This window comes from Montipora capricornis, chromosome 14 (genome assembly GCF_036669925.1).
Source record: "Montipora capricornis isolate CH-2021 chromosome 14, ASM3666992v2, whole genome shotgun sequence".
NCBI lineage: Eukaryota > Metazoa > Cnidaria > Anthozoa > Scleractinia > Acroporidae > Montipora > Montipora capricornis.
In genome coordinates, this window is record NC_090896.1 from 16,673,801 (window position 1) to 16,686,117 (window position 12,317).

At 39.6% G+C, this 12,317-nt stretch overlaps 1 protein-coding gene across 1 annotated transcript; it reads right to left on the reverse strand.

Annotated features, from left to right (window-relative positions):
- Positions 1-507: 507 nt before the first annotated feature.
- Positions 508-2,712, reverse strand: LOC138031521 (uncharacterized). The gene is made up of 3 exons (XM_068879205.1): positions 1,948-2,712; positions 1,631-1,726; positions 508-555 (listed from the first exon to the last, which is right to left on the reverse strand). Exons 1-3 carry the CDS (start codon positions 2,710-2,712, stop codon positions 508-510), a joined length of 909 nt encoding a protein of 302 aa, XP_068735306.1.
- Positions 2,713-12,317: the final 9,605 nt, after the last annotated feature.

Consider the following 12,317-nt stretch of genomic DNA (forward strand, 5'->3'; position numbering starts at 1 on the left):
GCCACTTTGCAACAAATCAAGGATGCTTGTGTAGCTGTTAAAAGAAAAATTAGTTTTTCAGATGATGAAATAGTTATTGTTGAAAAAAAAAACAGATTACAAAGTAAATGTGCAGATTGGTATCACTTTAAGAAGGGGCGCATTTCTGCCTCAAAATGCAAAAGAGTTGCCAGTCTCAAACCAACTACTTCCCCAACTAAGGCTTTAAAAGAAGTAATGGGCTACTCAGACATACCACAGACAACTGCTATGAGAGAGGGCGTAGAAAAAGAAGAAGAAATTGCACAAGTTTTCATTTCAGAGATGAGCAAGAAAGGTTTCAGTGGTGTATCCTTGGAGGAGTGTGGGTTTTTCATCAGCAAGTCCCATGGTTATCTTGGAGCATCTCCAGACAGAATCATTTATTTACCCACCCAGAGTGACCCAGGTGTGTTAAGCCAGGACAAACCCTTAAAGACGTGCTTGTTAAGCAATCAATATGCACAGAAAATGAATCCAGTTTAATTCTCAACAAGAATCATAAATATTTCTACCAATTATGTCATCAGATGTTTTCTACCACATACAAATGGGGTTACTTTATGGCATATGGCACAAATAAGGAGTTCTTCATGCAGCATGTAGCATATGAAGAAAACATCTGGAAACCAATCCTTCTAAAACTAACTGGGTTCTATGAAGAAGTAATGCTCCCTGAGATAGTATTTCCCAGAGTTAAATTTGGTTTACCCCGAACAAAACTGTAGTGGTTCAGGGTTTTGTAACTATGTTCAACTGTACAATGGCACATTAATTTGTTTGGCATAAGCTGATTAGCAGTTAAAGTGCACATGCGGTACCAGAAACAGTTCTGCTCATGCTAAAAAAAAATATCAGCAAATGTCAAAATGCTATTTTTTTATTCCATAAGGACAGTGTATGTGACTGAATAAGCACTTAAGTGTGACATTATTTCACTAAGGGTTTCATTAAGTTGCAGAGGGCAGCACACACTGTAACAGTTTGATCAGCCACTGAAGCCAGGGAGATCGGCAGAACACCCTGAAGGATCTTGAAACCTTTCAACCTTTGAATAGCCCTCTCAACATGTATCCTCACAGCTGCAATATGTCACGTTTTCGTACATGCTTTTGTGGAAAGCTGCTTTCCTTTGGAGAAAGGAGGGATATTCGAAGTGGCCCTTTTGTTTGTGACCAAATCTCTTATGTTAAAACACCTGTCTGCCATACAATCATCATTAGGTTCCAATTTGTCTGTGAGACCTGATTTCATTGTGATGTGTCTCTCTGAAACACCTCCTGACCACAGTTTTGAGACAAATGTGAAAGCACCAGTGGGAGAAATTCCGACTAGAAGCCCTAAAGGTGTTTGAGCTTTTATAATTGCTCCAGGTAACTTTTTGTGCAGATGGGCCAGTGGGTTTTTGAATTTTTATTTCTGTGCAGTCTATAATTACTCTTGTTCGAGGAAACTTTTCAAAACTCTTTGGTAGATGCCTCCTAACTTGTTGCATTGTAGGCCAAGCAATCAGAATGTCCTTGAAGACATGGTAGAGCATGTTTATCCAGGTTGTGAAGATTTTAGATACCGATCCTTTAGAAAGTGAATAAATGTCAGCCAGGTGACCTACCAACAGGCCCAGTCTAAGCCTCACCATAACTAAAATAAACTCAGCAAACAACGGCACTTGTCGTTTTGGCCCTGGCTTCTTTCGGTCTTTTTCTTCCTACAAAAAAAGAAAGTGGATTACATTAAAATGATATAAGTTTAAATATTTTTTTTGATTTCTGCACAAGTTGCCCTTCTAAAAATTAAAGTATTATGGAAATCTATAGTATAAGAAAAAAAAGAAAATATATAATAGAAAAACAATTTGATAAATGAATTCTTTATGAATGGTACCTTGGGATTTGTTTGATCTCCGTTATGAAAGAAATATTGACCAACCTGATAAGCTTCTCTCGCAGTTTTTTTCTTGCCATCCCAATATTTCATTTTTTCAGCAAATGGCTGCAAAAAGTTAAACACCATAAGTAGGCAAGTCAACAAGGGAATTCCAGTGTAAAATCTGACGGACCGATCGTCCTTAAAGACATCCTCAATAAAAAGATCTCTCTTCAGCTGAGTCTTGTTCTCTAGCCTTGCTTTGCACTCGTCCATGAATTGTATGTCAGAAGTTGTTAAATCAGTTTGCACCTCAGCATCTACATATACCGGTTGACAATCAGGGTTCCTGTTTCCTTCAAAGGTACAATTATTTTTGTCTGAGCTGAGATCCATTCCTTCCACCCTAACATCTTGTTTCGAAGAGGCAGACTGCTCCATATTTATTTCCTTCTTCAACTCTGGTTTTGCATTTCGATGTTTCCGCTCATCAGGGTTGGTACGACTTTTGTGAATTTTAGGCTGGAGATGTTTGGGAAAGTCAAATATCGTGGGCACAGGATTCGATTTTGTGGGGCCAAGCCCACCTTTAAAATGAGCCGAACATATCCTGGTGTGCCTTGTTACATTGGGACTATCCAGGCGACAAGCTGCAATCCACCGCATACGCCGCTCTCGTTCGGTCATTCCTGCGACATAATACTTGCTTTTGTTGTCTGGGGGAAAAGGAAAAAACTCAATATTTTCTAGCTCTGGATGTTTTTCAACATGTTTCTTTTTGTAAGTGCTATTTGAGCAATTAAAAGCACGACAACTGTGATTCACCATATTGTTTTGATTGCTTTCTCCGAATTTTTACCCGCATTAGCCTCGCTTGAATGCACTCGCCCCAGTACGACCGGGAATACGAAACTCAGCTATTTCCGACCCGAGATTTTTTTGAACGTGAGACTCTGTCTAGCACCTTCATTAATTTCCGGTTCTTTTCATTTAGGAGTGAACCAGCATTTGGGTTTTTGAGGGCGTTGTCTTTGTTCCCTTGACTTCATAGCTAAATTTGCGTTATGTGTAAGTATAGCAATATCACAATCAAGACTTTTAAAGCCACTCATTTGGAAGGCAGTTCGCCATGTCTTTTTTTGAAATACCAATTATATCTCCCAGCTGTGAGTGGCTAATTTTGCAGGCGGTTTTATTATAAACAGAATGGGCCCTCTGAATTTGAAATTTTGATAAAACATTTTGTGGCCAACGTGTACCTAGAAGAAAATTATTTCGAACAAAAACAGAAAAAAAACACAAGCCCCAAAAGTGTCGAAAATGATAGATCTTAACTCATGCCATGATTGGAAGACAACTGTCATCTAAGTAAACATGATTTCCCTCCTTCAAAGTGACAAAACTTGACGACAATTTCACCGTTACTTTGTACCGTTAACCAAACATTTGCTTCACGATTTAGGCCACATTTACGCACGGTTTTCACTAGCGACGCAAGAACAAGTGCAGGTACAATCACAGGTACAAGTGCAAGCACAAGCGGTATATCACAAGTGAAAATGAAAGGTGATGCAAGCATAAGCGAAACGTTTTCAGCTTTCAGTATATATGTGAAGGGTTTCGTTTCGCGCTGGCGCTGGAATAATCCTCCTGCGCGGATAATCCTATCAAAATTCGCAGAGAACTTTGGGTCTACCTGCTACGAATGACACCTACTTTTGGAAGTGTTCGACTTATTTTCATTTTAAAGTAGCGGGTTTGATTTTTGAAAGCTGCTTGTTTGAATGTCAGACAATTCGCCCCACGGACAATTAGCCCCGGACAGTTCACAGATTATGATGCTGGACAATTAGCCCTCAACGTAAAACTCACGAAGGAATCAAAGCTAACTATCAACAAAAGTACTAGTTGTAAACCGGCAATGATCTCTCTGAACGTACTCACGGAAAATCAACCAGCACGATCGATCGTCCAGCATGTTGATAGTGTAGCTTTAAATTCCCAGGATTGCTTCGTGGGTTTTACGTTGGTGGCTAATCGACAAGCACCATAATCAGGGGGCTACCTGTCCGAGGCTATTTGTCAGTGGGGCGAAATGTCTGGATTCTGTTTGCTTGTTTTGATGTCACGAATTCTGATGTTCTCAGTTCACAATACAACGCACATGAAGACTTTTACCATCGCGCCAGCTCGCTTGTTAGAGTGTTTCTTCTCTATTTTTGTCTTTGTTGGTAGCGGGTGGGCATATTTCAGTGACCCGTTCGTCCATGGACGACCAAAACGGACTTCCCCACTAAATTCAGTTGTACTGAGCACTTCCAGTTTATAATTTTTCACTGTGGCGGTATACTAGCTGAACATTCTTTTGAGCCGTTTGTTTACTGACCGACACCACTAGTCTAATAATGTGACATACACTTTCACTGAGAAAATGTAACCTGGAATTTGGCTGCTAACTCGAAAGATTCAAATTGGAAAACACCGAGAAAGGTGTCGCAAAATTGTAAAGGGAAAGAAATTGAGAGGAGTGTTTGGCTCGTTTGCCATCTTTTAAAAACTTGTGCACACTAATGGACCACGAGGTGAGCGTCTGGAAAAAGAAACACATTTCCAGATTATTTGACAGACATCTGTCACAGCTCGCAATGCCACTGACTGCAGTATTTACCAGGGTTGTGTTTTCACTGGTCTTCTTTTCTAGCTGAAGATTCTTTCTAGGTGTTTGTTTACAGACCGACATGTACTAGTTAACCTTGATATCTGTTTCACTGTGAAATTTTAGCCGTTTCCTCAGAAGATTCAAATTACAAAAGCGTGCAACTTTGAAAAAATGGGCACTTTGAACAGATCCTTTGGTCGGACTGATCTCGCTGCTTCGTGGGTGCTTGTGGAAGATGCAGGTTACGATGCTGAAGATGACGTGCTGCGGAGAGATGTGGCTGGCTTAAATTGTAGCCTAGAGCATTTGTGCTCAAAAGCGAGTGCTGGGGGTTCTGCATGCCGCCACCGTGAAGTAAGTAAGGTCCTGGCCGAGGAACTGAGGGATCTCATGAGGCCGGAAGAATTAAATCGGAATGGAAAAGTATTAAGAGTGAATTTGTCTGCCATTTCAAAAGCACTGTTTGCAAAGTGAAACGCGGTGAGCGCGAGCGTCTGGAAAATATTTGCCAGCTCACGATTTGGCAGCCAATCACACCGCCCGTAGTGACAGATGGCTGCGGCATTTACCAGGACACATCTGGCAAGGTGGTGCAACTTTGCAGGAATTTCCGGTCATAAAGGCGAGATAATCGCTTGTTTTTTCTTGTGAAAACAGCTTGCATTTTTAATTCGCTAAACTTAGGACGAGCTGTTTTCACTGTACTTGTGGACTTTTCCGACTTAAACCAGTCAAACTTGTCCTAGTGAAAACACAACCCAGGACAAGTTAAACCATAAGTGTGCATTTTTAAACCATCAGTGTGTATTTCCGGTTCAAAGGGTGAGAAAATCCCTTGGTTTCTGTCTTTAAACGTGTAGTTGAAAAGCAAGATCCGTGGCTGTTATGCTAGATTGGGTAAAAAACAAGCATGAATCCATCGGTTTACTGTTCAATTTGTATATTGTCATCTTCAATATTTGTACCTAATTCGACGAGCGGGAGTTGGAGTGTCACTGAATACGACTACCCATGTGTTAATTCCAGTTCCATCTCATATTGTAAGAAATGACTGTACTTTATGCAACGAATGAAAACGACCCCAAACGAATTAATGATAAAAACTGTTCAAAATCTCGGAATTTATTCCTACACAATCCAGAGGTCGGATTATTTTCTTAAATGTCACGGGATAAGTAGCAAAGTCCGATTTAGTCTTATTTTAATGCTCTCAAGTATCGGTCTCGGTGGGGATTGCTGCATGCATAGTTAATAGATTAACTATGCTGCATGCAACGAAGAGACTAAGTTCACAGCCACGGGTCATGCGAGAGGGTACAACATTTATAAGGGTTCGATGTGGACTCCCGTTTTGTATAGGTTGAAATTTTTAATCGTTTAACCAGAGGTCATAATTTGAGATCTTTTAATTTAACGTTGATTCGTTTCTTTAATAATTCCAGCTTTAGTTCCTTGATTTATTAAGGTAGTACATTTTAGGTACCTGATCCATCGAGGTAGTTCATGGACTAGGGGTCAGTGAAATGTACCTATGCACTGCCGGAGACCTGTAGAATCCTTGCGGTCGGTTCTCCTCTCGAACTTCTCTCTTGAAGTGGGTATCATACACACTAAGCAAATGTTCATTTCTGCAATAATGGTGGTCTTTACTAAATTTAGGAAAATGCAAACTTACGAATACCTTAAGGAAATTTTTAAATTGTTCAAGTAATTGTGTTTTCGCTAAACGCCTCACATGCAAGTGATGTCAGTGTACTACATGATGTCTCAAGTTTATTTCCTCGCGCAGTTAAAAGACATACTGGCATGCGTCAAACTATGCGAAAGCTAAAGGAACTGCAAGTTAGCGAAGTCTGTAATGCTGCTTTTCAAGTGACTTGAAACTTTCTTGAATTCTTTCAACTTTCCGATTTAAACGAGATGCAAAGTAAAAATGACATGCACAAGGTGTTACTCTATAGGCTTTATTAACTTATTTTGGTTGAAGTATAACTAAGTAGCTCTATTCGATTGTGACAACTTTCGAAGTAAACCACTGGACGCCATTCAACTTTCTACATTAAGATCCAATAGGGGAGCAAAAAACCCAGATCTTAAAGAACTGACAATAACTTGCTAATTTGTCCTTTTGGATATCATAGGCCTGTTTCATCTGAAGGTAGCAACTTTGCAGGGAATGCCCAACAAAATGGCTTGACAGAAAGTTAGAAGGAAAGAGAGAAGAGGAAATTTACGAAGGCAGACCTAGCAGAGGATAAAAACCTAATCAGGGGAGCAAAATTAGAATTGGTCCGGGGCCTTCATCGCCATGCCGCGGTAAAGAGGGTGAGGACACCGCGGCAAAATGAGTGCGCAGGCTTGAGCCACGCGCGAATCGTTTCCACGCGCGAGGGACTGGTACCAATTAAATTTGCAATAGAAACAACAGCGCGGCAAAATGGCGGCAATTTAAATTCTCTGTGTTTGTTTTCATTTTGCGATGATAAGGACAACACTACTTTGATAAGGTTTAAATTTTGAAGAGAGCTTCCTGAAAGACTAATCTTCCGTGTGTCTTTTCAAACCAAAAAACTGTAGTTCAAACCAGGAGAATTTTACCTTGCATTCGAGCGCTAGAGCAAAAGGACGAAGTTCGTAATGTTATTAGTCGCGATGGTCTCTGCGTTGGTAAACCTCTGAGGGGGAAAACTGTGCACTGAAAAGGAAAACGCCGGGTAAACATCTTTGCGAGGGCAGAATGATAATTCCTTCTGCGAAGATGACTTATGTTGCTCCTGTACAATGAGGAAATCGTCTGTTTGTTTCACTGGAATCATTTGAAATTGAGAAATAAGCTTAAGTTCTTTTCATGCCTGCATCCCACTCATTTGGCAACTTGGATAAGTCACTTCCCTGCCCTCCATTCTCATATTTTACAACACTAGTTACTTTTACAAGAGCGAGGCAATAAAATAAAGAAAATAAGTCTTAATTTTAAGAGAGGATCCCAAAAAAGTTTTGAAACTAAGTATAAATTTGACTCCAATGCTACTTGATGTTTCCCTTTTACTTGGAGTTTGGTAGTGGTCCATCGTTGAAAATATTTTTCCAGTATTTTTCCTGCAGCTGGCTGGTAACTGTATTTGTTTTCACCAGCTTTGTCGATCACCTTGTAGAGCCTTGCTGGGATGAGGGTGGGGAGACATGAGAATCATGATAATGAAACCATTCACCTGCATGTGTTTGGAAAATACTGATTTCACTTTTGCATGCATTGCACCAGCAAAAATCCAGTCTAAATTTTGCACTGTGTGTAAAGATACTGAGAGAGGAATGTAATCACACATCCAGCAAGACAAAAGGCATTCTGCTTCATACTCTTAACATTTTATTGTGCACAACTGATCCAGTTTCACTACCCAATGATAGACCCACAATGGCTCTGTCTGGATCCACAATGACTCTATCTGATTCCTTTTCAACAACAACAACCACAACAACTACTATGGTATGTGTTACCACAAAACACAATATACAGTAACTCAAATATCTCTCTAATTTTATTGTTGTAAGTACTGTATATTCATTATGAAGACTATTACAAGTAGGAGCATTCTCAGAAGTTTATATCCAAACCCATGCTCAGCAAGAGAAAGACTAGAATAACATACAGCTGTATTAATGAAAGTAAGACAGTTTACTTGAATTAAAAAACCAAATTATATTTGCTTGTTCAAACATTGACTTAGAAGGTGTGGCAAGTAAATAATTATCGTCCCTTTCCCAGACAATTTTGAAGAGCTGTTTGTAAACCATCTTGTATTAATCACTGACATGCTCACATCTGTGATGTTTAATTTGCAGTAATACTGTTGTCATCATGCAGGATCTCATGCAGGAAAAAATGAGAGATAAATAACAACCCTGGCTTTTTTCATCACAAAACCAATAAAATATTCAATGCTGAAATCCTCATCACAATCTCTGAAAACAATCCGGAATGTTGCTTGCCATGCATGGTTTGACCAGATCAGCACACACACACCAGGAAGAGTTTTAGACTTAAACACTGGAATAAGAATAAATGACATGTTTAAGAAGCAACAGGAAACTGATCAAAGTAAAACAATAATAATATTAAATCTTGGTCATTTTCATGCACAGATGTCACTTGAAAAAAAACATGGAAATCTGTGCTCTATTTGTAAAGATCCCTTTATAACAAAACTAAACAACTTAACTGACTCCCTTAATAAGAGGTTTTGTCTAACAATGTAGGTAAAAACAGTTGCTCACATCTTGAAAGTAATGACAGTCAAAATGACAGCCAGCCAGATATCAACACTTTCCACAAGATTTCTTCAGGTCAGATGACTGGGACAATGAAATCAACAGAAATCTAGAGATCAATTAAATTTAATCATACCACAACCTAGTGTGTTCTGCAAAGCAACACAGAGCTGGAAAGGAAAGAGCATCACCATCTACCATACAAACCATTGCTCTTGCTGTGGAGAACCAGGTCACAGAAAAATCCATGGCTCTCGTATCACATGTCAGAGGTTAAAACTTCTGTTGTGTCAAAACCCTCCGCGTTTTTAGAGGAATTGCCCTCAGGCGAAAAACAGTAAACGAAAAATGTTATCAGTTTAAAATTAAACAACTTTTATGTCTTCAACGGTGTGACCGAAACACGAGCAAACATGGTTTGGCAAAGATAACTTCCATGGAAACGACATAAACAAATAAATATATTTCATGCCTAAAATAAGCTTACCTCTTTTGACTTTCTCGTTGGAAACAACTCGGAACTACTGTTTAGTTTTTCTGTTGAGTCCATGTTGAGCGTGAGATCTTAATCATCAAAAGGTCCAATAGAACTTTTCCTTCACCGCCGAATAAACTCAGAAACAAAGAGCTCAAACGCTCGAATCAAATGAATCAAATGTGTTCGAAGGGGAGCATGCGCACTCATTTTGCCGCGGTGTCGAGGGTGAGAGCAAGTAGCCTTTCTCTGAGAATACTGAGTTTTTAAAGTCGTTTTGTTTTCGTTCTTGCATTGTTATTTCTGCTTGTGGCACATACTAAACGCATCGCAAAAATTGAATTTTTGAAATGGTGTTTGATTTTAGCAATTTCGTAAGATTTCTATGCACAGTACAACAAAAGAATGTAGAAAAAATCGTTGAGCAAACAAATGATTAAGAAAAAAACCGGAATATCCACCTTAATAATAGTCTCACATTACACTCTGACTTTAGGTGGCTGCACAGGATGAAAAATTGAAGAAGGTACTAGATAAGGTGTGGGTGAATGTATATTCGTCGTCGTCGTTGTCGGATGAACAAGTTGGTCGCCTTGCCTCTAGACACAACACGGAGAATGTTGGGAGGAAGCAAACCCGATGGATGGAGCGTGTTACGGCTTGCAGGCAGTGGTTATACCACATGGCCAGGAAGGATTACACACAGGACGATACTCCACCGAGTACAATGGAGTGGAAAAGGGCGTGCCATAATATGTATATGGCAACCGACAAGGTATACCTAAATTTACTTTAAGATTGCCGTAGACCTTCGTGGGTGTCCTTTGCGAAAAAATTATCCGCACTCTGTTTTCCACGCAACCACCAACAAACTATATATCTATGCATAACTTATAAAATAGACTATAGGGTAAACAATGTTTCGGTGTTATTTTATCTTCCCGGTAGGAACCCCAACTGCTGAGACGACTGCCGTCTCTTCGAGAGACCGTAAAACCTATACTGCTGCATAATATCAGTCACAAGGTATCATTCTAAAAAACCGTGTGAGATCTATTTTAAAACTAAGGAGTTTCAGTGCGAAAGTGAGTGCTGGTTTACCAGTCACTGCTCCCAGTGACTGGCATTTTTTTTTTAAACAGCTGCAAATTTTTGAAGCAAGGGGGTACCGAAAATGTGCGTGAAAGTATTAAAGAAGCGAAGAAAGGTGTGCATATCTTTAGCCTGTGTGGCAGGCGTTACTATTTTATATTCAAAACAATGGCATGTGAATGCATTCTTTGTATTTAAACTTCTGTTCTTCTGAAATTTCTGGCCCCTTTTCAGCAAAAGAGTTCCCTTTTGAGAAATGCTAATCGTAGTTGAGCAAATTTATTGTCGTGCTTAAGAATAGACTGCGAGCGTACTACTGTGACGTAGTAGAGCGCGCAATTGCGTGACACGCCCCTTTTTTACCACTGATTTGCATAAAATAATAATTTCACCCGTCGTGCGTGGCTCTGAGGAAAGAAGGGCGACTGCTCGTGGTCTAGCTCAAGAACTGATTTTCTCTTCACTCAACTTTCAAAATCTGAAGAAAAAGAGAAAGCGATTTTTTAAATCCTAGTACCATTTTAAGGTTGAGCAACTTTTCACGCCTTTGCCACGTCGTATGTCAGCACTCTGTTTACTGCAAAGTTACACGAGACTCTTGCAGGCCACTAATTAACATAACACAACATAACAACATAACATAATCATCCCCATCTGAGGCTTTTGAGTGATCAAATAGGATTACACATGGCAAAATAAAGTAAAAACTACGGCACCAGGAGCCGCAAGCAGTGAAAGTTTTGATGACAGGTCGGTAGGATTTGATACTTTCCTTCTAAGCTGTGTTTTCGTGGGTAGAATATACCTGAGGGTTACACTTCCTTATTATAACATTTTCCTTAAAAGCTGTTTTCTCGTGGGTAGAATATACCTGAGGATTACAGTCCGTCATTAAAACATTTTCCCTCTAAGCTGTGTTCTCGTGGGTAGAATATACCTGAGTATTATAGTCCTTCATTATAACATTTTCCTTCTAAGCTGTGTTCTCGTGGGTAGAATATACCTGAGGATTACAGTCTGTTATTATAACACTCAAAACACTTTCCCTCTAAGCTGTGTTATCGTAGGTTATATAATTTACGACGTCATCGGAATGCTGCAATTTTCAGGGACAGGTAATTGTACAGGCTCGCCGACTTCCACCCTTTGAAAAAGGAAGACCGAAGACCAAAAAACGAAGACCCCTTCAAAATCGTCTTGAAACTACTTGAAACTAAATGGTACATAATCCTTGACCGAACATTTGTGGTTTTCAAAGAGTTTGTCTATGGTCTTCGTTTTGTAGAAACTCCAAACTAAACAATCAAACAAGCAGATTATCACATAATTAACAGCAAAACTTATATCCTAGGGTGTTAAGAACATGACCAAGTTCTCGCTCGAATAAGATTGTCGTGAAAAAAAGGCACGGAAAGTCTTGACACATTTTAGTGGCTTATAACAATGCACCGGTACTGAATTTTATTTGAAAAACGTTTTTTGTGGATAACTCTGCCGCATTGAAAGATTTTGAAAAACAAATTCTGAAAATTTGGCAATGTTTATTTTGACGTACTAATAAAATTCGCGAAAAGTTGACCCGCAAAGGTCTACGGTAACCTTAATCAAATTCAATACCACGGTGAGAGGTTTAATGCAATCTTTATGTTTCCATTCAAGGACGTCAATGCTTTAAAACCGACGTTGCAGGCGGCTTCGTTGCCAAAGACAATGTGGAACCTTCTCGTGGAGGTTTCAAAGATGTTCGACGACGGGTCGCTAAAAGGTACCAAAAAAGAGAAGCCATCTAGAAGGAAGATTAATCCTCAGCTCACCCAAAATCAGGTCAGCATCAGTTGTGACTATGCAGCAGACAGATTGTCGTCTGAAATTTTGGCCTTATCGTGGGACCCTGTTTTTTTCAGTCAGCATCGACAGCCTTTGCCAACAAAAATTAAT